The following is a 27,108-nucleotide window of genomic DNA, read 5'->3' as shown; positions in this document are numbered from 1 at the left end:
GTCCCATTTTTTTATTGGAGGCATGAGATAAATGTAATCATATAAAGGAAAAAAGTGCTTTAAAATCAAACAAAACAAATGGTTCCATCTTATTTACACTCCTGGGGTGACTTGTTTCTGTAGCCCCGACTTCATACTACATATCAATTGTTATATACATTTGATTTTACAATATCTTCACACAGAAAACAAGCATCAACATAAACCTCAACACTCGTGACTAGCTACAATATTGTTACCAAACAAAATCCGTTTACTTAAGACATAATTAAATCTCTATCATTAAAATGTTCAGCATTTTCCAATTCTGAATGAGAGGGGTGATGTTGTTGGAAAAGTGATATAAGAAGCCGATGTGAGTACTTGCTTTTGCACAGGTGGAAAATTGTGGTATGAGGTTTGAGGATGGCGTGGGATTTGAACTACATTGCTAGGTGTCATTAAATCGTGCACTTTGCTCTTTGAATTTGTTCAAGACTTCATTAAAGGCCTGTTCATTTTAATTTGAGCATGTTTATTTTTCCTCTCATCAACGTTGCGACAAACGCCCTTGACGCGACGCACGAACAACTGACAGTTATATTATCCAATTGAGTACACGGAAATACAGTTACGTAATCGCCATACGACAGGAGAAACCCATCGCGAGATTTGGGGCGGATCCCCGTAGCCAGTTTGATGCCTGCGTGTGCGTGTTCATCCGCGTGTTCGCAAAATATAAACCCCGACACGGTCACGTGATCAGGTATGCTACTCGCTCATTGGCTGAGCTGAGCGGAGGGCGTGTCGACAGTGGCGGCGTGCGTTTGCCTATGTGACACAATTACAACAACTTTGGGCCGATGGTTGGGGAAGTTTGCGATATTATCAAATTACACCCAGTCGCAAAACGCATCATTGCATCAACTTCATGCACACACTGGCACTGGAATATACGCTGTCTTTTGATTTAAAATGAAGAGGGTGGAAGGTAACTTGAAGGGATCATTTCCTTGAGGATTTGGCAAGAATTACGCTACGCCCCATTTTAGTCCAGGATAAGGTGTGCAGCACTTTGGTGCTATTGCATTTCGCTGGAGTTTCTCGGTTCCGTCGTTATTTCAACTTCTTCTCCATGAAATCGTGCGGAGTGTCGCTCACCGCCGCCGCCTCTGCCGCTGCTCGGAGTCTCGGCGTTGTTGGTAATGACGAGGAGAAAATGGCGTCGGGAAAAGCGACCGAAATCGAGGAGGACTTTCCGACGCTTACAGCGCAAGAGAAAGAGCGCCTGGCCGGAATTGACAGGTTAGGTTGTCTATTGTGCGAACAGCCACGTCCCCCTCTTTCGTGCCATGTACATTTTCCCTTCGTACAGTTTGAAACAATAATAGCGGATGCCCACAAGTAATACGGAACCGCCTGTGTTGTCTGTCCTTTACTTGCAGTTCCCTGTTTGGATTTCATAGGCTTCAAGAAGATGGCGCCAGAACGAAGGCCTTGCTGTTAAAGGTATGCCATAGAGTAGGCTCACGATCTGTCCGTTATTCCTCCCGTTTTTAACTTCGGCGTTTAACGTTTCCCCTCCTTCCTGGACAAAAACAGCTAAGAGCTCCGGACGTCGCTCCCGCTGGAGCGCTAGCTACGACACACAGTCTCAACTTTGAAATGTTTGACTTGATTGAAAATAACACAACAAATCCTGCTTTCACTTTTGGGCATGTAAAACACGCGTAATTTAAATTACACAACAAAAGAACCCGACTCGCTAGCATTACACCGCACGATGCGACGCAGCCCCACAGATAGCAAACAACGATGCTCCTGCCACATTGAATGGGTGGTGTCATCGGTGTGTGATGAGGTCCACGCTCCATGGGAGTTACTCTCCCCTGTTACCAGACACTTTTGTGACACACACACACAGCACACACACACACACACACGAAGCCAACTGTGTACTTCTTGTGAACGCAGTTTCCTGTCGGAAGCCCGACGCGCTGCGATGCGGAGTAAATTATGGGAGATGACAAGTGTTTACTCATCATCCCGAATAACGGCCGGTGTAACTTCGGGTCGTAGCGTCAGCACACTCAGGTAGCATGGAAGCGGCTACCGGTGTTTTCCTTCCGTACCCTCGCAGACACAGTGGTAAAGACAACACTTTGCACGGACAAACACACGCACATAGCGGTAGTATTATGGATGAAAAATAATGGCTGCTTGACATGGCCCAAGATGGCGGGGATAGGAAGAAAATACTTAGCAAACGTTTGCTAGTTGACTAGCACCAGTAGCTTGGCCAGTCACTACACGTAAAAAAGAAAAACACCATAAAAGCATCGAGTGTTTTTGATCCACACAGCCCGTGGATCAAAGTTGAAGCCGGTGTGTTTTTAATGCTACATTAAATGGTTAATACAAAGGCAGCGCTTATTGAGCGGCACAGTCAGGCTGCCTGTGCTCCATCACCACCTTCAACATGTGGCTCCTGGGGTTCTTGTTGGGGGTTAGCCTGCTACACTGTTGTTGTTTTAGAATGTAATAATTTATGCCTTTTCATTTTTGTTTTGGGGGATGGGCAAGCTTTTTGGACTACACCGTTATTTCCACATTTGTTAGACTTTCTTGCCTCAATCTGTCGGCCAGTTGATCATCCACGCAGCTTTAACAACCTAATAGCATTAGCTTACGTGACCTGAGGACCATTCATGACTACATCCAGACACTGGATGCTATGCCAGCTTCCCTTCTCTATCTGGATGCCACTCCTTAAGCATTTGTGACATGACAGGCGCTATATACATTTTCATTTTATTTACCTAAATAAACCTCAGACATGTGTTGCATGTTCACTTCAAGCCTACATTTGGTCCTTTTAAAATATCCAGGCACTGTAAGGAGTGTGAAAGATGGGCAGCATGTGAGATGTGTCAGACTGAGCAAAAATTTTTAGATATTATTATTCCATTCATGCTTGTATTCAGTTGGGTCAGTTCCATTATGGAGTAATGCTTGTGTGACTTACATGATATTCCTTTGGGGTAACAAACTATACCCCTGACACCCCATTATAAATATTACCCAGGCAAACTGATATTGTTTTTTGTTTTGTTTTTTGGTAAATAGTGAACAGATGTGCGCCTCCATGTACCAAGTGATGTTATTATTATTATTATTATTATTATGATTATGATGATGATGATGATTATTATTATTTTGAGATCTGTAAAACAATAAAATCTTTGAATTCTCATCATATTGATATAATAGTGATAATTTCTCAAAGCATACATTATAAACTAAAGCTTCCACACCTGCAGCTTGGAAAAGGACTGTGTGTGCTGGCAGGAAGCCACCATTTGGGTAAATTACCACTTTTGTTATCCAGGTCCTTTCTTCCTTTTTTCAGGCTTGGCAGCACATAGCCAGTACCAGTACACTGTGCCAAATACGATGGGCTACAGCACCGCACTGCCACTATATGGGTGTAAGACCGTAACAAATGGCAAAAACTCACTGACAGGACAAAAATTCCGTAATGCATCAGGGATGAGGCCAATATCATGCTGTAGTGGTAGCCAATTTTTTTTATGAATATTTTCTGTATTTTTTTGGTGTCTTAAGAACACTCCAGCCTTTACATCGGGACAGCCCTCCTCTTCATATATTCCAGTCACCACCTGCACACTGACTGACACAGCAAGCTTTTCTCAGATTGGCAGACAGAAGCGATGACAGGCGGGTTTTGCTATCCTTGAGCTCTGACTGACTGGTGCACTAAAATACAGACGTCCACGCAGACGCCTGTCGCGAGCTGGAGACGGCATGAAATTGACTGAGGTAAAGGCCTTAAAATGGGAGAGTGGGAAGATGTCTTCATAAAGGGAAAACCCAGCTTAAAGGTGGAAACTCATTGAAGCAAGCAGAACTGACCCATAACTAAGTGCACAGAATTCTAAAATCCGTTTGGGAAACTGTATCCATATTATCTCGACACCCACTGAAGTGAAAGATGGTGCTTCTTTAATGTCATGACGCACACCAGTGTACTGCATGTGCCTTCATTGTACCACATGCAAATTAAACCATAGGTAACCGCCCATCCTGCATTATAAAATGTCATTTAACAAGAAATTTTCTTTTCATTGGGACATTTCGGGATTACAATGTGTCATCAGCACCGGCATTGTTGCCTGAAGAAGTGTTCTCCCATCGTGCCTAAATTGTAGGCATCAATAACAATATGATTGGACCATTTCAAATGATAAATGTCAACAGTATTATTTCCTTAATAGTCTTGGACCAAATGTAATTATTTCATGATTCATGAAGATTCCATGATCAGTTGCAATGCTTTTTCAAACTACTACTAAACTATTGATGCATGTCCTGAGTGTTTTGTTTTTTTACACTCCCCAGAGTTGTCGTTTTCTTCTCCTTTCGGCTTTTCCCCTCAGGGGTCGCCACAGCGAATCAACTTTCTCCATCAAACGCTATTCTCTGTATCCTCCTCTCTCACCAACTACCTTCATATCCTCTCTCGCTACATCCATAAATATTCTCTTTGGTCTTCCTCGAGACCTCCTGCCTGGCAGCTCCAATTCTAGCATCCGTCTACCGTCTATTCACTATCCCTCCTCTGTACATGACCGAACCATCTCAGTCTGGCTTCTCTGAACTTCTCTCAAAAACAGCTAACATGTGCTGTTCCTCTGATAGACTCATTCCTGATCCTATCCATCCTGGTCACTCCCAAAGAGAACTTCAGCATCTTCATCTCTGCGCCCTGTCTTTTCATTATTGTTACTGTTTCTCAGCCATACAGCATCACAAGTCTCACTACTGTCTTGTATCCCTTTCCTTTCAATCTGTCTGATAGTCTTCTATCACATAGTACCCCTGACACTTTTCTCCACTCATTCCAACCTGCTTGAACCCATCTCTTCACTTCCTTTCCACACTCTCCGTTGCTCTGGACTGTTAACCCCAAGTACCTGAAATTCTCCAACTTCTTGATCTCCACTCCCTGTAGCCTCACCGTTCTACCACTCTGTCTTGCCATGAACAAGCTTCATTCCTCTCCTTTCCATAGCATACCTCCACCTCTCTAGGTTTTCCTCAACCTGTTCTCTGCTCTCACTACAGATCACAATGTCGTCTGCAAACATTGTGGTCCATGGAGATTCTTGTCTAACCTCATCTGTCAGCCTGTCCATCACCACTGCAAACAAAAAGGGGCTCAGAGCTGATCCCTGATTGAGTCCCACCTTCACTTTGAACTTCTCTGTTACACCTACAGCACACTGCACCACTGTCTCAGAGCTAGCATATATGTCCTGCACCAATCTAACATACTTCTCTGCCACTCCAGATTTCCTTATACTACTCCAGAATTCCTCTCTTGGCACCCTGTCATAATGCTTTTTCTAGGTCTACAAAAACACAATGCAGCTCCCTCTGGCCTTCTCTGTACTTCTCTATTGGCATTCTCAAAGCAAATAGAGCTCTTTCTAGGCATGAAGCCATACTGCTGCTCACAATGCTGACTTCTGCTCCCAACCTGGTTTTCCACCCTACCTCATACCTTCATTGTATGGGTCATCAACTTTATCCCTCTATAATGGCCGCAATTCTGCACGTCTCCCTTAGTCTAAAAAATGGGCACAATCACACTTCGTCTCCAATCTTCCGGCATCTTCCCACTCTCTAAGACCCTGTTAAATAATCTGGTCAGAAACTCTACCGCTGCCTCTTCTTGACACTTCCACACCTCCTCTGGTATATCATCAGGACCAACTGCCTTTCCACTCTTTATTCACTTCAGTGCCTTTCTCACTTCACTTTTACTAATCTCTGCTTCTCTGTGGTCTACAATAGTCACCTCTTCTACCCTTGCCTATCTTTCATTTTCCATATTCATCGGCTCTTCAAAGCACTCTTCCCATCTTCCCATCATTCTGCTAGAATCTGTCAATACATTTCCCTCTCGATCCTTAATCACCCGGACCTGTTGTACACCCTTTTCCATCTTTATTGCTATTTTGCCTCCGCTCTTATAAGTTACCCTATCATCCTGTCTTTTCTGGAAAAAAATATTCACTATAGCCATTTCCATCATTTTTTCAAAGTCTACCACCATCTGTCCCTCTGCGTTCCTATCCTGTATACCAAATCTGCCCATCACTTCTTCATCCTCTCTATTGCCTGCACCAACATGCCCATTGAATTACCACTCTCTCATCTCTGGGGATATTCTATTCACTTCATCTAGTAGTTCCAGAACTACTACTCCTCCTCAAACTCACATCTCATCTGCAGGACATAGCCACTAACAACATTGAGTATCATGCCTTCAATTTTCAGTTTCGGACTCACAAGTCTATCTGACATTCTTTTCACCTCCAGAACATTCCTCCTTCAAGATAACCCCTACTCCATTTCTCTTCTGGTCCTTTACCATGATGGTGCAGCTTAAAGCCTGCTCCTAACCTTCTAGCCTTATTACCTTTCCACCTGGTCTCCTGGACACACAGCATATCCACCTTCCTTTTCTGCATCAGGTCAACTCTCTCGCTACCTTTTTCTGTAATAGTCCTGATATTCAAAGTCCTACTCACAGTCCCAGACTCTTGCCTTTTCTCTTCCCTCTCTGCTTCCGAACACGCCGTTCTCTTCTTCTTTGACCTACAGTAGCCTACAGTATTTGTACCATTGGTGGTCCTTAAACCCGGGCCCCGACCGATCCGATATTATCTGGTTATTAAGTTTGATTCTCATGTTTAGTTGTGGCCAAAGTTTTACGCAGTATGCCCTTCCTGACGCAACCCTCTGCATTTAGCCGGGCTTGGGACCGGTTCAGGGAGACACTGGCCGTGCCGCCCTGAGGCTGTATTTCTAGAGTCTCCTTGTCATATTCTATTTAACCAATAGAATAAACAAATAAGCCAACCAAATTGCAGATGTTTTTTTGGAGAGTCCCATATAGTCTTTGCTGTAGAGATCCACAATGGTTTAGTCAGGAAAAGTCTGATTATCTAGGCCCTTACTCCGAGAAAGAGCTTGCTTTATGAAAAATAGTTTCATAATGTATGTTTGCTTGGTATAGAAATGCCATTTCTGATTATCGTATTTGAATAAACGTCAGCTTTATTATTTATAATTTGAGATCCAAATACTGACCACATTTTCTTTTTTTTAAAAGCTTAATTTTATTCTGTAATGAATAAAGAAACTATTGCCATTTCTATTATTCTTCATTGCAGTATTTTTTGCTCTTTTCTTCAGGCTGTTAGCTGCTACAATGCCCTGATCCTGAAAGCAGAAGGGAAAGTAGACCCAGACATGTTTTGTCACCTGGGTCACTTTAATCTCCTGCTGGAGGACTATCCAAAAGGTGAGATGTGTCAGTTTTCCTACAATGTTACTCCCCCCTTACCATACAACAAAACATAATTTTTAACTAGTAGTGCTTCAGGGGCTTATTGGTGACGATGCTGATCATTATAACATATAACAGTGATGAGTCTGCTATGTGATTGACTGTCCGTTGAAAATGCACAATGGGGTTCTTGGAATTCTTCTGTCCAGATTCAGTGATCAATATAACTGATTAATGGATTGGCTTTGCAATCTTCTGAAGATACACTGATAAATCTCCCACTTGTTGACAATTGGAAGTAATTGTTTTCTGTCATCTAAAAATCCAACATTAAAACCCTTATTTCTATCTTCATGATGTGATAAAGCACTTACGCTGTATTTATATTCAAGGTCCTGATCTGATGCCCAGTTGATGTGTTTTTTTTTTTGTCCTCTTCTTTTTTATTGACTTTTGATGTGGATTTACTTGGAGGCCAAAATGCAAAATATGTATTTTCAACTTGTTGCTTGAAGCACAAATGTTTATGATTTACCATCATTTTATGAAAGGAAGTAGATATGCAGAAAATGACTAAAGTAGCAACTTTCTGGAAATTCTTGAAATTACTTTCTGAAATGATTGATATTTTGCTTTCCGAAGCATCTTTAGAGCTTACTCTTCAATTGCACTTAAGCGTTTATCTTCTGTATTTGTTATTAAAACAAGGAGTCAATTAATTCTTTTATAACATTAAGTTCATATTGACAAAGAATATCTGACCCGTCTGTTTGGATGATGGAGGCATTGTTGGATGTCTGATTTGTAATGGATTTATAGCCATGTGTTGATGAGGCCTTAAATGGATCGGAGGCTGTCTGATTGCATTATCTTCCTCTGCACCACATTCATGATGCATATGTGACCTGTGTCAAAATGATGGGGGGAGGGATGCCACAATTTGTACACTTGTAAACTTTCACGTGTAAAGACTTTTAGTCTTTTAATCCTGAATCCATCAAAGAACATTGGCTAAAGGGCACAATTTGCCTCATTTGCTCTTTCTCTCAGTGATGGCAAAATTCCCCATGACGACTCTGTGGTTCAAAACATGTATTTTTCCTCACTGAAATATGCACTAAAACGGAAAGAAATATTATAGATCATTATTAAAGGGAACCCCTGTTGAAAGTAGAAGCACTGCAGGAGCAAGTAATGGTCTCACACAGGCATAGGTCTGACATAATGACACTGCCAATGTATTTAAATAGATTTTAATTGAACAAACTCTTGATGTGTATTATGTTTTCATTTTAGAAAATACTATCTGACGTCATTGGACAGTTGCCACAGCATTTTGTATCTGTGATCAGGCTGACATCCCCCTACTATATTGGGCCACTTTTGATTATTTGATTTAAAATTCAGCTTACAGGAAATTAAACTATGAGGAACCTGTATCTAGAGCAAACTATTTTACATTTTAAGCTTTTTAGAGTGTTACTGACCATTTCTTTTATCCTTCTGTCTCCCTCTTTATCACGTTTCAACTTCTCATTCTCAGCATTATCTGCATATCAGAGGTACTTCAGTTTACAATCGGACTACTGGAAGGTGAGTTGGCACAACTTGAAAACCATTTAGTGACCTTTAAGATAAATTCACCAGTGAAAGGACAAATTTAAGGTTCAACAAAGATATTGTAGTCACATATGATGACGAGTCAGCCAGCTACCATTGTGACGCCATTCCAATTTTTCAGTCCATATCGACTTGTATACATTTTAGCCACCGATGCATTTTCTTTATCTTTTCAAATTTCTTTCGACAATAAATAGCTCAGATTTGGTTTACAGCATGGGATTTTACTTTTACTTATTGAAGTTCTTTTGACCTGATACCCCTCCATTTTTGTCTCTGCCCTGGTCAACCTTGGTTGTGAAAGGCATTATGTTTTTGCATTGCCAATTTGTCTGCATATCCCACTTATTTTAAAACAATATCTCAGTAATATACAGTGTTATATCTTTTTTTTCCCAAATTCGTCAACAAATTCAGCTTGGATTCTGCATGAACTGTAGAGAATTTTATGGTCAGGGTTACTGTGAATGTTCTGACCAAACAGTTTTATGAGTAATTTATGTGGGGTTACAAAAAAGTACCATATAAAGGTACTTTGCTGACTATTTCAGTAAATTGTAAGGGAACAAATCATACTGTGATCTTTCTGTTCTGTGGATTCTCAAAATATTAAAATGACACTATGTAGCTTTTCTTTTTACATTGCACTATACCAGTATCTGTTAAAACCCTTATTTATTTTGACATTTTTCTCTTCGATCTTAGTTTGATTTTAGAAAAATCTCTAAATTTGTCTTTGCAATTTGTGTTTTCCGAAATGAAAACACTTGATTGTTTAATATCAAGGGAATAATTCCCAGAGGTGTTTTTTTCCTGTTGTTCTCTTTTAAATAATAAAGAAGTTACTTAAACAAAATAGTTTCTCCAAAATTAACTTGAAATACCCCATACTCTAAAAGAAAAGTATCCAAATATCAAAAGATTTTCAGAAAATTATTAGGAAACAAGAATCAGAGTACATTGGTAATGTTGTCAGAGTTGAAAAGTCTTCTGATCTCATGTTAAGTTCAGAATACACAATAATGGCAAAATTATCACTATAAATTGCAGGCTGTAAGAAATGATTACCTCATAAGTAAAAGAATTTTGGCTTATGATTTTTTGGAATTTTGGCTCCAATATACAAAATATCAGGATTTTTCCCAAGTTTTCTATACAGACCCATTTCTGGAAATTAAGCTGGACTGGTTTGATTTAGAAATAGAAAAAAAACAGACAAGAGATTTTATTTTTTATTTAGTTTTGGAAGCAATTACACCGAATAAGATAGATAAAGGAAAAGAAAGTCTGTCCCTCACCTGTCAGAGTCAGAAGGGGGAATAAATTGAAAATCTAAACCTAAATTTGTCATGAATTTTCACTATCAAATATTTTATGACTATATTTAACTGTCATGCCTGTCTTGCAGTCAGAGGAGAAAGTTATTTTCCCCAGTAAACTGTGTCTCTGAATAAAGCTATGTCAATGTAATCTCTGTAAGATGTTTTAAAATACATTTTTTTGACAAAATGTAGTAAATGCAGTGGATCGTGGGATTGCGGCTTAATCTTTTTGTTAGTGTTTTAACAATTATAGTTACAATGTGCTAAAGATTTCTATATTGCTTTTGCAGAATGCTGCCTTTTTGTATGGGCTTGGCATGGTTTACTTCCATTACAATGCATTTCAGTGGTAAGTCCTTGTTTTTTGCATGTTGTCAGCCTACCAATTCATCACCCTCTTGTACTAGTGGTTTTCAGTTTTACGCTGTGTTGGACTTTCTCTAAATAGGCTGCTTTATTAGATGTTTCATATTGTACGGTGGGAGAGGAGGCAAATCTATCCTCATTGGTATATGCTGTGTTTTATAAACTCATAAGTCTCACACTGCCTCGTCGTTTCAACTGTCATTCTATTAGGGGTGTGTGTGTGTGTGTGTGTGTGTGTGTGTGTGTGTGTGTGCGTGTGCGCGTGTGCGTGCGCGCGCGCTGAGAGCTTGTTTGTTAATGTGGAGCCTGTATTAAAGAACCTTTTCTTAAATATTAACACTAAACACTTGAAAATGTAGTCATTATCTACTTACTGCATTGCTGAGCAAGGGATAAGTGTTTTTCGGTTTTGTTTTGAGTTCACACATTCCTAGAGTTTCACTGGAACCTCAAAGTTTCCCTGCAGCTGCACAATAACAACTAATCTGAAAGGGAAACTAAATTCAAGCAAAATACAATAACAACAAATGCAAGAATGCAGGACCTGAAGAGGGGCGCCCAATCATAAAAATCTGCCGGATCAAACCTTTGACTTCCATACCTACAGCCACACTGGTATTGATAATCTACAGGAAACCAATTGAAAATGGACTACTGTAGGTAGAGGAGCAAGAGATGTTGTAATCAGAGACAGGGGTGGGGCAGGTGGCTAAGACTAGGAAAAGGGACTGTGAATGTCAGGACTATGACAGGAAAAGCTTGAGAGTTGGTTGCCATGATGCAGAGGGGGAAGCTGGATGCACTGTGTCCAAGAGAACAGATGTGAAGGTAGTAGGGCTAGAAGGAGCAGGGTTTAAGTTATTCAATCATGGTATTGATGGGAAGACAAATTGAATGAGTCAACTTAAAGGAGAAGTTATTAGGAATATTCTGGAGAAAGAAGATTGTCAGAGTAATGATCCTGAAGCTAGAAATTTAAGGCGTGATGCTCAATGTTATTAGTGGCTGTGCCCCACAGGTAGGATGTGAGTTAGAGGGGAGGGATAAATTCTGGAGTGAGTTTGATGAAGTGATGCAGATTATCCCTCAAGCTGAGAGGGTGGTAATTGGAGCAAACGTCAGTGGACATGTTGGTGCAGGCAATCGAGGTGAGAGAGAACTGATGGGCAGGTTTAGTATCTGGGGTAGGAACACAGAGGGACAGATGGTGTAGACTTTGTAAAAGGGATGAAAATGGCTGTTGTGAATACTGCTTTTAGAAGAGGCAGGAACAAAGGGTTATTTAGTAGAGCGGTAGTAGAGGCACACAGGTGGACTACATCGCGCTTAGACAGAGTAATCTGCAAAGTAGTGGTAGGTGAGTGTAGCCACCGGGCATAACGTGGTGGAGTGTAGGATGACTCTGGTGGAAAGGAAGACGAAGGGGACGAAGGTGAAGCAGAAGATGAAGCTATAAAAGGAAGAGTGTTGTGTGGTTTTTAGGGAGGAGTTGAGAAAGACTCTGAGTGGTCAAGAGGAGCTTCCAGATGACTGGACAACTACAACCAATGCGATCAGTGAAACAGTTTTGCGAGTACTTGGTGTGTTGTCTTGAAGGAGAGTAGATGAGGAGTCTTGGTGGTGGACTGAGGACGTGCAAGAGTTAATGCAGAGAACACTTGGGGGGCTATAGAGAGCAGACAGGGAGATGCCGTTCAAGTGAAGTTAGAGTTGGCAAAAGCCGAACAAAGGGTGTACGATGTTTTTTGTAATAGGTTGGACATTAAGGAGGAAGAGACCGATTCATACAGGTTGGTGAAACGGAACTAGTGATTGGAAGGATATGAAGCAGGTTTGGGTGATTAAAGATAGAAAGGGGAATTCAATTGATGGAAGATGTAAAGAGTCCTCAAAAGATTTGATGTGTGGGTGAAATGAGAGAGAACGAAGAATAAACGGTACAAAGGTACAACGTAACAGATTAGTGAAGGCGAAGTGAGGAGGACATTGAAGAATAGAAAGGTAGTTGGTGCTGTTGATATACCTGCAGAAGGACAGCAGTTTTTTTAGGAGATGTAGCAGCAGTTTTTGACTAGATCATTCAGAAAATCACGTAGAATGGGATTCCTGGGGGATGGAGAAGTGTTGCTGGTGCCCATTTTAAAGAACAAAGGGGATGAGCAGAGCTGTGGTAACTGCAGTGGAATGGAGTTAATGAGCCATTTAGTGAGGTTATGGGAAAGATTAGAAGTTAACTATGGTCATAAGTGGGCATTTGTTAGCAGCGGCATGGTTTTATGCCAAGAAAGAGTTCTACAGAAAGAGTTCTATTTGCTTTGAGAATATTGAGAGAGAAGTACAGAGAACATCAGAGCTGTATTGTGCCTTTCTAGACCTACAAAAAGCATATGAGGATGTTGATGGAGGAACCATGGCATTGTGTTAGGAAGTCTGGAGTAGCAGAGAAGTATGTTAGACGGGTGCAGGACATGTATGCCAGCTGTAAGACAGTGGAGAGGTGTACTGCAGGTGTAGCCAAGAAGTTCATGGTGGAGGTGAGGCTACTCCAGGGATCAGCTCTGAGCCCCTTCTTGTTTCAATGGTGATGGGCGGCCTGATGGATGATGTTAGACAGGAATCTCCATGGACCATGATGTTTGCAGAGAACATTGTGATTTGTTGTGAGAGCAGGGAACAGGTTGAGGAAAATCTTGTGAGGTGGAGGTATGCTCTGGAAAGGAGAGGAATAAAATTTAGTAAGACATAATACATGTGTATTTTTTTGGTGTGAGAAGGAGTTCCAGTCGCAAGATAGTGGTGTAAGTAGAGAGATGGAAGTTCACCTTGGAAAGGTGATGAATGAAGGGTTGCTACAGCAAGACAGAATACATTTGTGCGAATGAGGTATTCAAGTGAAATGTTGAGGTTACATAGAGGTAAAGAAGGTGGAGAATCTTTAAGTACTAAGGGTCAGCAGCCAGGAGCAATGGAGTGTGTGGAAAAGAGGTGAAGAAAAAGTGTCAGAGAAAATGTGTGATGAAAAAAATATGAGCTGGAATGAGGGGAAAGGTATACTAGACGGTGGTGTGACCAGCCATGTTGTCTGGTTCAGGAACAGTGGCACTGAGAATGATGATTATTTACTAGGGCGCACTTGTTAAGACAGATTTTTAATAAATAACTTTATGAAATTGCCATTTTACTCAAGGTGAGCTCACTATTGGTAGTTGTAAACTTTCAGCCTTTGAACAAGCAGTGTATTTTAGACAATAACACTTGGTCTTAAAGATCTGCAGATTCAAATGCTGGACAGGGTGAAGCTTTGAAAGTAAAAGATAGCTGTTCAGATACTTAATCATACTCCCCTTTTCGTAACTTTAGTGGTCAATTATTGTCCAGCTTGCTGCCCTTTGTCTACAGCCAGTAGCTAGAAAAGCTTTTGGTTTATTCAGTTTATACCAGTCTCGCTGCCTTCTTCATTGCGGATCACGTCGCTCTGGCGTACAGGGGTGTTCAGTATATTGCCATTTTTTTCATCCATCTGTATTCTTATCCCCTGATCTCCTTGTGCAAAAGGAGATATTAGGCAGACATAATGGACATATTCAAGTGTGGTCCGAAAGCCTATAAGTCTAAATATTTTCTAGAATAACCCAAGCACTTTGTCAAACTAAAGCGAAATATTCAGGAAATGGCAAAATCTTTTAGATCTACATAATTGTCAAATATTGCATGTATCAAATATGCAACATGTTCTCACTAAATTGTTGTTACAAAGCTACAAATTGTGATGCCTAATGTACAGTGAGGTCATTCCCATAACTCTGGTAAAACAAACAAACAAAAAAAACAATAGCGACAACTCAATCGTGAGATCATAGTGCTACTCTGATAGACCTTAGATGTATTAAAATTCAGAAACTGTCTCTCCTCTGGCTACGATTAACTGCAGGTGAGAAATCCTACAGACTCTGCATTACTCATGCAACAGTGCCAGAGTTGGGACACTTGAAGAATTAGCGGTGACAGCATCACAACACTAAATCCAACTTGGATTAAACTACAGTTTTTCTGCCTGACGTTGGACAAGACTCCAATAGTCTAAATCCGACCGTAATACCCCCAGACATTGATATTAAATGTATGATTGTAATTATGAAGCTGATTAGCAGTATATAATGTGGGCATAGACTGCTGTTTCTTAGCTAATGTGACATCCACAACTTCTTATCTTAGGTTTTGATACAGCTTATGCTTTGGTGGGTCCTTTTGAATCTGCCGTGTAGTGTTATAATTTTTTCCTGTTGTATGATAAGGCTCACTCTTTGTAAGGATGGCAGATTTTTCTTTATTTTTTATTTCTTTTGATTTTTCAGATTTATCAAACAGATAGCACTTTTGATGAAACTGAAAATATACTTGTCAGCAATGTGCTCAAAATCAGACTTGGACCACCTGAGTATATAAAATTCAGAGCCTAAACAGAATGGGGTTCGTGTTCAAGTATTTTGCAACTAAGGTGGTGATCAGCAGTGTCATAACTAACCTAGTTAGTTATGACCCTGTTAGCTTCAGCAACTTCAGCACTATTAGCTTCAGCAAGTAACTAGATTAGTTGCTGAAGCAGCAATGATCAGCAATGATTGTTTCTTTCATTAGTTTTGTTTGTAGCAATCAAAAAAGTAGTTTGTGTGACATTTGACAATTCCATTTCCACCTTGAAAAAAAAGCTTTCCAGGATTTCTTTTATGTGTTGTTTCCTACAGTTGCATGTTCAGTCGGTGGGTTGTCCTCAAGACATGCTTGATGTAACATTGATAAACTGTATATTTAATATCATTTCGTGTCAGTGGATGTTATATTTTGAATAAAGTAAAAAAACAGACAATTCCTCTTCTTTACCTGGCAGCTGATGTTTTAATGATGATCATTTTCAGCTGCCACATTCATCAAAATCCGATCCCTCTCACATTTGATGCAGTAGGAAGGTTTGAATCATCCGTGAACCCTGTCATGAGACGATTTCAACGCTCCAGTCTATACCGGTTTCTGTGATTAATTACGAAGGCCACTTTGAAATCAGTATTGGCAGTCATGCTGTATCAGTTTGATGCAGGGCAATTTGAAAAAAAAACAGTTGTGTCTGTTTCTCTTTTTTGGAAACAAATGTTCCAGTGCAATCTGTTTTTTGCTGCTGCCTTATAAAGGTAGGAGTTGAAGTTCATCTTTCGGCTGCATTGTGTGTTCGACACACTGATTCTTCTCCAAGCGCTCACTGTGCATTGTGCCCATGAGGGAGGACAGAATGATTTGCAGTACAGAGATGAAGGAGGGAGGGTAGGAGGGACTAAATAATGAGGACACGAAGGAGGAGGGAATGGGAGCAATGAGTTCAGTCTGCAGCGTTTTTGTGCACTTGTATGGCTCCATTTAAGAACCGATGCACCAGTGTTGGTTTCAAACTATTATATTGAGCATGTTTGGCCAGCGCTGCGGTACGCCACAGAGCGGCATTAAGGTTCTGCCTTGTTTCTTTCTTGGTTCAGATTGGCACTGAGGCTGATTGATTAGGCAGCGTATTGAGAGAGGTCTGGTATGGGACTAGAAAACACTTTATAAATTTGAATGGCGACTAAATTGTCCGTATTTGTGTGACAACAGCGAGCAGAGTGCTTTGCTTGTTTTGAAATAGCAAGAGGACTTTACAACCATTGTTTTCATAGCGACAGAGTGAGCAGGTTCATTTGGAAACTCAAATGCTTGTTTGTTTTCCTGTGCAGTTTAAGTCTTTATTGAGTTGTTATTGCAGTCTTTTACACATTTTTTTCATTACCAAGTCATTTATCACAGGATACATTCAAATTAAGACCTAAAGGTTTTCTTGTCAAAACCACAGAAAAGACAATAGTTTGACTCTACCTGAATTTTAATACGGAAAATGTTGTCGGAATAATGAATTGATCGCAAAGTAGTTTGGAAAACTCATATGAAGTAAGACTTGTTGTTGAGTTGTTCTGTAGCTGATGGATGTTTCCATGGCAACACCAGCCTCTTACACCGAGCTAGACAGCTCTTAGGCAGAAGCAGTCCAGTTTATTACCCAATGAACGGACAACAAAGATGGAGTGGATGATTTGTTATTATTAGTGTAAAGCAATTTGCTCCTCCTCATATAACTGACTTTCTGTCATCGGCTGTTTTATTCAGGGTCAGGCCCCTTTTTTTCTGGAAAGAAATGTAATAACGAGTTATTACCAATTTCATTTCTAGTAACACAGTCTCGGAGGGTTCAATGCACATTACTCAGAAGTGTGGGAATAAAAGGAATGGAAAAAGTATTTTCAAGGCACTATTGTAATCTAATCCTCTTTACATATTTTTATTTTCACTGACTGAGTTAATGTGACAATTTTGAGACAACCCCAAGCCATTGGTTGCATTTTTTTAATCAAATATTCTGACTCGGACCAAAAAGCTGTGCGTGTATCAGCTTTTGTCGTAGAACCAAGAGAAACTTCTTTATATTGGCTGCTACTGGATTGATCAAAAAATTACATCAACCAGTTCTTGATGAAGGTAATCCAGGTTTGACTGTTGACTGATTGATCAGGTTCACTAATACAATCCAACCCTCATTATTTTTAAAACAAAATCAAGAGACTAGTAGCCTGACTGTCGGGGGGAAAAATGACATTTGCAGCAGTCTGGCTGCACGGATTTTGTTTATTCAATAATTTTTAATCTAGTAGCATCATCTCATGCCTGTTTAATTTCCAAATGCTGTTTTTTTTTCATTCTTTTTTTAGCTGAGAGTTTAACAAAGCAAACAGTATTTACATTTTCTGCACCTTTGACTTTGTAAATAAAACATACTTGTAAGAAGTGGTTTATGGAAAACTGGTGTAGCCGTGAGAAGACTTTTCTGTTAGAAATGTTCTAACAAGCTCCTTAAACTGCCCTTGGATCAGTAGTTTGCTTTGAGAACTAAACTAAACAGGCCATTTTGGTCAATCTCTTACCTTGTGGTTTGACCACCAGCCAGCCGGACTGGGCTCAGTCATACCAATGGTTATGTCAGAGTATGGTTGGTGCAGAGTTGTCAACAGTATCATTATCTGTTGGTAGCATGGAATGCTAAATCTTGCCATGGAATACACCTGTGAACTTTATATCTCTGCTAGAGCCATCTTAAGCTGTGCATCTTGACCATAATTTGGAATCGTGCAGGGGGTTGTTTGTAGTGTCTTCACACAACATTCTAACAGAAAACAAATGCTCATCTGATCAATGTTTGCAAACTTGCTCAAAGAAGAATTCAGTGTTCCTAGTAAATACGTGTTTGGAGGAAGCCAGCGGTTTCTGTGTTCCGTGGTAAACGGCAATATAGTCCAGCTTGATTATACCATTGTGTTTAAGAGTGCATCCAGTGCTGCCAGAGAAACATGCAGAATGTTGCAGATGCAAGACAATTTGGGCCGTCCCAAGCAGTCATTCCAATGATAGTGCACTTGTTTTCTATTTAATCGCATTTTATTTTCTGTGGTTAGTTTTATCTTTTCTTTTACAGTTTCTTCTGCTTGATTTCAATACATGTCATGATTTTTTAATGTGTTTAGAGATGGTCTTTTCTCTCTTTTAAACAAAAAGGGTTTTAAAAAAACGTTCTTCCTTTTGGCTTTGTCCTTGTTACACAATTGCAATTATTGTGCGCGCTAGAACGCATTTCCTACGTAACCATTCCGTCCGAAAGAGTAGAAGCTGTCTTTACTTTATATGTTATTTGAGTAGTTGTAGCTTGATACTGCTACTTTGATCTATTATAATTATATTTTCAGTTTAACCTGAAACTGTTTGACTCATTCACTTTTACATTGCTGACATGAAATGTTCTAAAACCGCAGGTGTCTTTGTGTGGTTGCGTGCTTGCATACCTTCGTGTGTAAATTAATTAAGAGCTTAATTAACAGTTTTGAGAGGTGGTGTTTGTGATTTCTGTCACCCTTCTTGTTAAAATAGCATATACCAGAGCCTGAAGGCTCACTCATTATTTTTGCAATACAGTTAACATCAGTGACATTGGAGCAAGGACAAGTCTGTCAGAAGAGAAATTAAAAAAAAAAAAACCTTTAAAGATGTACCAAAAAAATGTAATCTTCAATTGTGTGAGTCTCATATTTCACAACGTATATTACAAAATGAATGATATACATTTTGAATCATTAAGCTACTAATGATTATCTAAACTCTATTATACCATGCCCCCTTTTCAGGATTTACAATGACATAGCCTCAAAGAAGTAAAATAAATAAGTCAGATTCAATAAGTCAGTAAATAAGTCAGATTCAAGGGGAAATATATTGAGCTTGATGACCAACATTCACAGCAGGTTCTAACCCTGTAACTCATGAGACATTTTAAAACCACGATTCCAGCAGTCTCAGTCAAATAAAACATTAAAATGTAACCTCTGTACTGGAATGACTGTGATCAATAAGGCAGCTTATGTTTTTAATTGTCTCATGCAAAATTGTACTTGTACTTGTGGCAAGGAGAATTTTCCTCAGTTAAACTCTAAATGTCAATGCTAAAGGGGTGGGGGAGGCACAGCTAGACAATCATTAATTAGCTAGACAAGTGCACATATTGTGCACTTGTACTGTAGTTACATGGCAGGACACACAATATCAATCGATTGAGGGAAATTAAACACATGATGTATCTATTTTTGTTGCTCTATATATTAAGAAAAGTTACAAGTCTTAAATTTACCATGACTGGATGTCTGAAGGTTTTTCTATCAAATATTTTTATCTGAATTCAGAATTCTTGGGGACACAGTTAGATCCGATTGGGAGATTGAGCTCTGCTGAAGCAGTGGTCTTCATCTGTACAGCCTCACCCTTCAACTTCCAATCCAAAGGCCAAGCTGATTTCTGGAGAAGTGCAGTATAGAACTTAAATCAAGGGGATTTATTTTGTCATATGTCACACAAATGCATATTAGTATCGTGAATTGTATAGCCGAGCATGCTCAATTTTTTTTTCCACCATCACACAGACCAATTGTGTAAGAGGCACTTATATCTTTATCACTAACGTTGGACACGAGACATCTTATACCCTTATCTATCTTCTATCTAGAACTCAAAATTAGCAATCATGAACATGAAATCTAATGTCTTAATACATCATTGAAACAACACGACAATGCTTGTCATTGGTTATTGATATCACTACCATACTATTGCACAGGAAATCATCACCAATATTTGATTGCTCTAATAATTTTCAAAATGCTGTTTTGGGCAAGAGAAGCATGTATTTTCTGCTAACAGTTGCCTCGTATGCATAAAATGTTTTTACTTACTAAGTAATGTTTTTGTTTCACCTGATTAATTCAAGCAGATTGACTCAAGATTCAGATTTACATTTTCACAAATACACTGTTCAGTAAAAGGCAATGTACATTTATTGGATTTTTGTGGTTGGATTGTTTAAGAATGTTGGCGTCTTCCATTTATCTTTCAATAACTACTTTCATGATGTGGTAGTTTAAGAAAAAAGAAACGGTTCATTTGTCATGTGAACAGACACATTGTTGGTAAAAGGAGGCTAGAGGGACTTCATTTCAGATTTTATTTTCTTTTAGGTTCTATTTTTTATACTGCTCCAATTCAATTCCTCTTGCACTTTTACCATTTGTACAAGAACTCATTTATTCTGCCATTTATCAGTTGCCATAATTTAAGTTATTAGTTTTAATTAATGCTTTCCAAATATCAAAATAACAGTTCTGCTTTTGACACCTGCTTCAAAAATAAGCTTCATTATGAAGAAAAACAGGAAAAAAAGACTAATTCATCTTTTTCTCTTCCAGGGCAATCAAGGCATTTCAGGAGGTGCTTTACATTGACCCCAGTTTCTCAAGAGTAAAGGAGATTCATCTGAGACTGGGACTCATGTTTAAAGTCAACACAGACTATGAGTCAAGCCTAAAGGTAAACCCCAATGTTTGAATTGAACCTCATAAATTGTTTGTTGTGATGAACCAAAAATCTTAAGTATTCTCAGCTTGACACACAAAATTTTAATTTTCTGGCCTTATCCGCTTAATATTTGTTTTGTTTTATTTAATTTTGTTTGAGCGGGTTTCCACGATGCATAGTTGGACTATTGTGTGGTACCAGACGTGTCTTTCCTGCCCAAATAAACCTGACCTCATTTGTCCTCAAATCAACAAAGACTGGTGGATCATCTGTCTCTCTTTGTAATAATGAATGAATGAATGAATGACGATCTGACACCTGTGAGCCGTCCGCATCCAGACGGTATCCGTAAGGTTTCTGACTGAGGCCTTTGGATCTGTTTTTGTCTCAGTATCCTGGTTCTGCTTTGGGACAGAGTGCCATCTGATCTTGTGAGAGTCTGGAACAAGATAAAGCCCCCCTATGAATGAGACCATTTAAATCCTTTAGCATATGCTGCTAAAGTGAAACAATTTAGATAAAAATCCAAACGATTCAGATTAATTATAAATTGAATTCCTTTGGAATGGGCTTTTGGGATATAAGCTAAAAAAAATCTGAAGTTATTCATCGAGGATCCTAAGGCATGCTAGACATTGAGCGGGATCACGTAGTTGTCGAGGTGTATTTTCAGAACAATCAGCACCTGGAGAATTTAAATTTTCCCCAAAATTGTTTTGACAAACTGTTACCTTTGCATGTATTTTACTAAATTCAATTTTTTTTTTTTCACAATCTGTCTTGGACTGAAGCAAGATTACGAAGCGAGAAATGATTTATGTGTATGCATTATGGCATTGGTATTGAGTGTTGAGACTGAACTGCGTGTCCTGCTCTTCTTTGCATGCAGCAGCCAACTGAGAGCTGGCTCATTGTCAGCATCACATCTCCACTGACATGTTTGGACACACACGCACGCACGTGCACACATAAAAAAATAGTGCCACTTATCTACAGGGATGGTTGCCTGTACTATTCAAGGAGTCTAGATTAAATCGAGGAAGGATGAGAGAAAGCAAGTAGAATTTGAGGAGCTGCAGTTGACCAGTTAAGGAAGGAAAAGCATGTACAAATAGGTTTTATTTAAATGTTAACTGTTCAATTACTAATAATCTATTTAGATAAATAGATGCAAACACAGTGAGCGATGGATAAACGCCTGCTCTTACACAATTTATTGTAAATCAGTTCGAAGCCTCTGACATTTATATTCTAATTCTTTACCCATTGCAACCATTGGCACGCTTCTACCTCCATTTATACCAGCGAATTTCACCAGCGAATAACGCAACAAGAAGAGCGTACTCAGGCTTTCATATAGACGATGATTTTACTGTCTCTATGGAGCTATGGAGCCATAGAGAAGAGCTTTGAGCCAAGAAAGAAGGTGAGATAGAGGGAGGTGGGGAGTTGGTGTCTGCCTGCTCCTGTTTGAGGTATTATGTGTCATCTCTCTGCACTCTCCTCTGCAGCCGTCTGCTGAATAGTAATCACTGACACTAGGATAGAAGAAGGGGAGGGAGTGGGGAGAGAGAGTAAGGCAAGATATGTGGAGGGAGGTGGAATGCCAAGCTAACAATCCTGCTGCATTATCTGCCTAGTAGTAGAGCAAGTGTGAAAGAGAAGGAAGGGAAGGATAGAGGAGACCAAAGGAGATATTTACAGGAGGTTTCACGAAGACTGATCCGCCAGATATCTAGGTAATGTTTTTTATTTGTATTTGACTGTTCTGACACCCGGAGATCTGGTTGTCGCGGGAGTCTGATGTTTGGTGGCTCGTAGCTTTGCGTTATGAGGGGTTTATTCTGAGCAGGGATTCTGTGTGTGTGTGTGTGTGTGTGAGCATGTGGAGGAGGGAATCCGAATGGTCTGACATTGAGCGTATGTGTGGCCACTGCTGCAAGACAGAGGGCCTTGAATAAATTTTTGAAGGAAAGGAAATATCATTGACACTTGTTAAATGCGATCCAGGTTGTTAGACTTACAAATCCCCCTCCACACCTCCCTTGTGAAACTTTTAGTGTACTTCCTAAAGCAGTATGGATTCTTTTTACAAATAAGAGCCCCGCAGAAATGGCAGATTTGACTTTTTCTGTTACAGTTTCCCTTTTGTCACAGACTGGAGGGTCTGGAATCAATGGCAACATCAGCAGTACAGTCTGTTCAGTGTGCTTGATAGGAGGTTGTACTTGATTTCTGGAGGTTGTGTCGATCTGTCAGGGTTTACCAACCAAGGAAAGAAACATTACTTTTGCCCTTGTTATGTACTGACAGCTATGTGTGATTGCACAGTGTGCAGTGTAATCAGACCATTTCAAGCTTTCACCTGGGAGCACCTGTGTCTTTTCTTTCACAGAATCCAAGATCAGTCTCATAGCTGGAAGGTAATTCTCCTCTTTAGGTGGCCATTTTCATCGGCCGTTAAATGCACAACAGTTACTTTGAGTGTCAGTGAAGCAGGCCAAGGTGGTTTACCAACATATCAGCATATGAATGTGGCACAAGGCCCCGAGGAGTCAGAAATCTGCTGGCAATACCTTAGAAAATGAAATAGGTTCATTAGCTGTGTGATCTTCTCTTGTACAATCTGTTAAATGACCCTCCAGAGTGGTAATGAGCTGGTAATGTGCCACGCCTTTCATGCCATCCTGAGGCTGTGTGGTAGTAACGTGTCTCACTAAGCAGTCCTCTCTTGCTACGGATGACAGGACAGGATCATACCTATTGGTTATCAGTGTCTACTCTTGTTGCAAGTGGAAAAGAAGTTGTAACAAGATAAATGATCCGGAGATGAGAATATTGATGGTTCTGCCGTTCCCCCAAGGTGTCTTAAGGTTACATTCGATTTTTTTTCTTTCTTTCTTTTTTTCATGGAATTGAGGGGGCTTTGAGTAAAGTCAAAAAGCTGATGGGGAGCCTGAGAGTTCTCTCTGGATTCCAGACATCAGTGTTCTTATGTCAGAGGAAAACTTGTTTTATCTTTTGTGATTCATTTTTTGCCAGTAGGATTTGATTGATTTCGATTTTTATCATGCAGTGTCACCATTTGCCTTACCTCGATGCTCCCCGATCTACAGCTGTTGAACAGTTTTCATTTCTTAAACTTGTTTTTTCCTCTACAGCATTTTCAGCTGGCTTTGATCGACTCCAATTTCTGCACTTTGTCCAAAGCTGAAAGTAAGTGTTACTGTTTTTATAATCATTAGCCACACACACTAACTTGCTGTGCACTGCTGTGTACTAGCAAGTTGCAAGTAACAGCGTTTGATTTTAAACACCGCTCGACAGTTGATAATACATTAGACAGAGCATGGAAATAGTTCTACAGAGCAGCTTTTCCTCTCTGCTGCTGTTTCCCCACTGACTCTGCCCAAATCTGAGGTTGCCTAGGAGACAGCACAAGAAAAGAGAGCTGGAAGTGCTTGCATGCACATTGCACATACACAGTGTGATTTCAGATTACAGACACACTCTCCCCCCACTGTCCTTCACAACCCCCCTCCCGCACCCCCCCATCTGCGCTTCACACTGTTGGCAATCTGTACCCACTGAGGGCCATAGGATGGGGGGAGGAAAATGGGGAGGTAACTTGATTACTAGATTTTTTTTTTTTTTTTCCTCTCCATTTGAACTGATGAAACCTTAATTGTGTGTGTGTTTTTTTTTTTTTCGTCCACAGTTCAGTTCCACATCGCTCACTTGTATGAGATCCAGGTAAGCTGATGCAATTTTGTGATAATACTGTTTAGGACTTTGAGGATATAGAATTCCCTTTGTTTTAACTCCAAACAAGGGCAAGTGAGCTGCTTAGCTATTCATTATAGATTTTCCATATCTCCTATTGATTTAGCAGAATGCTAGTTGGTAATGGTTTTTATGAAAGTCAGCTGACTTTGGCTGCATCTACACTCCAGGCCTTGATTTCCTGTGCCTGATTAAAATGATTCATGTTTGATATCTCAACATTTAAAACTTTCAAGAACATGAAGATGAAGAAACAATCCACTTCTGTTTAATGTCCAAGAAAAGGAAGTAGAAGGATAATAGTGATGGCAGTAAATAGTATTTCCAACAGATACAGATGTTGGTTTGTCATACCTTTAAAATGTGGCTATGTAGTATTTTCAATGATATAAGACTCACATGGACAAGGAATGCCAAATTTTTTATCAGATTTATTTCCACCTATAAATGAGGCACGAAATGAATGAATAGCTTGTCCCACAACATGCTTTTTCTCCTTCTACACATACATGATACATAAACACATAAAGTCTGTGTTGCAAAAGAAGAAAACAATATTTGGCCACTTGAGCAGTACTGCAACTTTGGTTAACAATGCAAACCTAATCTGCTGATTATAAAAGAATCTAAAACCCATGTTCAAAATGGAGATACACATGTAGAATCGTGACAGGATGCACAACTCAATATGAATGAGATTCAAATTTGTCAAATGATAATCCGGAGTTTAAAACATGGCATTAAACTATTTCTATTTTACCTATTTACTAATTGGTTTGGTTTGGTCAACATTTGTTTAAATATCTGACTATATAACATACTTATTAGCCTGTTTAGACTTAATGCTTTTGACTAGATGGGCAGTGTAATGTTCCCTGCATTACACCTGTTTAGAATTCTACTTAAAAAAACATGAGTGCGTTAGCCAAGAGCCTATCATCAAAATATACAAGCAATGAGGAAGCTTGAGCACTACATATGCATGAATGTTAGTTGTATGCTGAGTCGTGACAGACAAATGGAAGCCAAACCCAGTAGACCGTCCTCCCATGGCAACATTATTAAAAATATTTTTTTAAAGGTCCTTCTTGTTTCAATGTGTTTTGATGCAGTGGACTATAATGTTGTGATGGCTGCTTCTTTGATGGGAATTTTACAATATCTGAAAATGGCTATTATGCTACTTTTTTACAACTAGCACCAGTAATTATCACGGAAATTTACCTGATAAACATTTTGTGAGTAAAGAGACCAGAGGATCAGTGTGTGTGTGTGTGTGTGTGTGTGTGTGGGGGGGGGGGGGGGTATGTGAGAAGGGAGGACTGCAGGACTGCAGCATAGTGCTAAAGGCTGTCTGCTGAATCTGCCAAAGGATAAGGTGTTGGTTTTGGAATGAGTTAATGAGACCTTGATTTTACAAAACACAGTACTGATACAAAGACTTTTCCAGACTGAGCACCCCACAATAAGCACTTTGAATCTTGCATAAAGGCTTATTGTGATGATACAAAGTGCAGATGCAATACAAGAAAGGCTTCTTTTGGGTATATAGAGATACATGTACATTTCCATGACAGTAATATGTCTAACATTTTACTTGCATGGAAACTGCATTTGTTACATAGACCGTGTTCTGTTACTGTCGGTCTCAAATCTATTATAGTGGTTGTGCTTTATACCATCATCCTAACATCATCAGAGTTCACTACTTTTCTACCCTTTCATTACCAATGGTATTTGCAGTGGAACCTGCAGCAGAGGTGCTCTAAGGGTGCAGGCCGTGTCCTAAGCAACCCTTGAAGGTCGACCTGTGTAGCAGACCATAGATAGGGGAGTTATGCCAGTACGTGTAAAGTGCTTGTCAACTCTTCCAGAAGAGACATAAGGGGAACTGTGATGGCGTCCAATCCAGAGCGCTGCTAAAGCCCTCTGAAAGCCATGCTAGTTAGGCCCTCCGTGATGCTATGTAAAGCAGTGCTTTTTATGTCATTCACAACTAAGTCACCTGGTCCAAATTTGTGGGGACCTGACTGTTTGCGGCAATGCACCCAACAGCAGTTCAGTTTACCCAGCCTTCTTGAGGCCCCTAGAGGGGCTGCTAGAGAGTGCTCCTACTGGGGACTCCCTCGTTCCACTAAGAGACTTCAGCGCTCACGTGGGCAACAGCAGTGGGACTTGGGAGGGCGTGATTGATCTGAACCTGAGCGGTGATTCGTTATTGGACTTCTGTGTTTGTTACAGATTGTTCAGACATAAAGGTGTCCATATGGGCACTTAGCCCCAATGCACCTTAGGCCGCAGTTCGTGGACCTTGTGGTTATGTTGTCAGACTTGTGGCTGCATGCCCTAGACATTGGGGTGAAGAGAGGGGCAGGGCTGTCAACTGATCACCACCTGGTGGTGAACTGGTGCCGATGGTGGGGGAGGATGCTTGCAGATCTGGCAGACCCAAATGTAAAGTTAGTCTGCTGGGAATGTCTGGAAAAGTCTCCTGTCAGAAGGAGTTTCACCTCTCACCCCTGGCAGAACTACAACCTTGTCCCAAGGGAGGTGGGGGACATTGAGTCCGAATGGGCCAGTTCTCTGATTCAATTGTTGAGTTGGCAGACTGCAACTGTGACCGTAAGGCGGTCAACACCTGTCAGGGCGGCAACCCCCGAGCCTGCTGGTGGACCCAGTCGTTGAGGGATGTTG

The 27,108-nt window shown here is 40.2% G+C and overlaps 1 protein-coding gene across 1 annotated transcript in view; it reads left to right on the top strand.

The window, feature by feature from the left end:
- The first annotated feature begins 171 nt into the window (after positions 1-171).
- kdm6a (lysine (K)-specific demethylase 6A) overlaps positions 172-27,108 on the top strand; it is a 53,436-nt gene continuing 26,499 nt past the window's right edge. Inside the window, exons 1-8 of the mRNA XM_086144873.1 lie at positions 172-1,284; positions 1,425-1,488; positions 7,264-7,372; positions 8,901-8,950; positions 10,590-10,648; positions 20,523-20,643; positions 23,793-23,847; positions 24,350-24,384. Coding sequence (XP_086000999.1) covers positions 1,115-1,284; positions 1,425-1,488; positions 7,264-7,372; positions 8,901-8,950; positions 10,590-10,648; positions 20,523-20,643; positions 23,793-23,847; positions 24,350-24,384 — 663 coding nt within the window. The 5' untranslated portion in view covers positions 172-1,114. The remainder of the gene's footprint in view (positions 1,285-1,424; positions 1,489-7,263; positions 7,373-8,900; positions 8,951-10,589; positions 10,649-20,522; positions 20,644-23,792; positions 23,848-24,349; positions 24,385-27,108) is intronic.

The sequence above is a fragment of the Fistularia commersonii genome, chromosome 4 (genome assembly GCF_037954325.1).
Source record: "Fistularia commersonii isolate RoL2024-O1a breed Wild chromosome 4, RoL_Fcom_v1.0, whole genome shotgun sequence".
Taxonomy (NCBI): Eukaryota; Metazoa; Chordata; class Actinopteri; order Syngnathiformes; family Fistulariidae; genus Fistularia; species Fistularia commersonii.
Note: the sequence above shows the minus strand (reverse complement) of the source record. Positions and strands in the feature narration are given on the sequence as shown.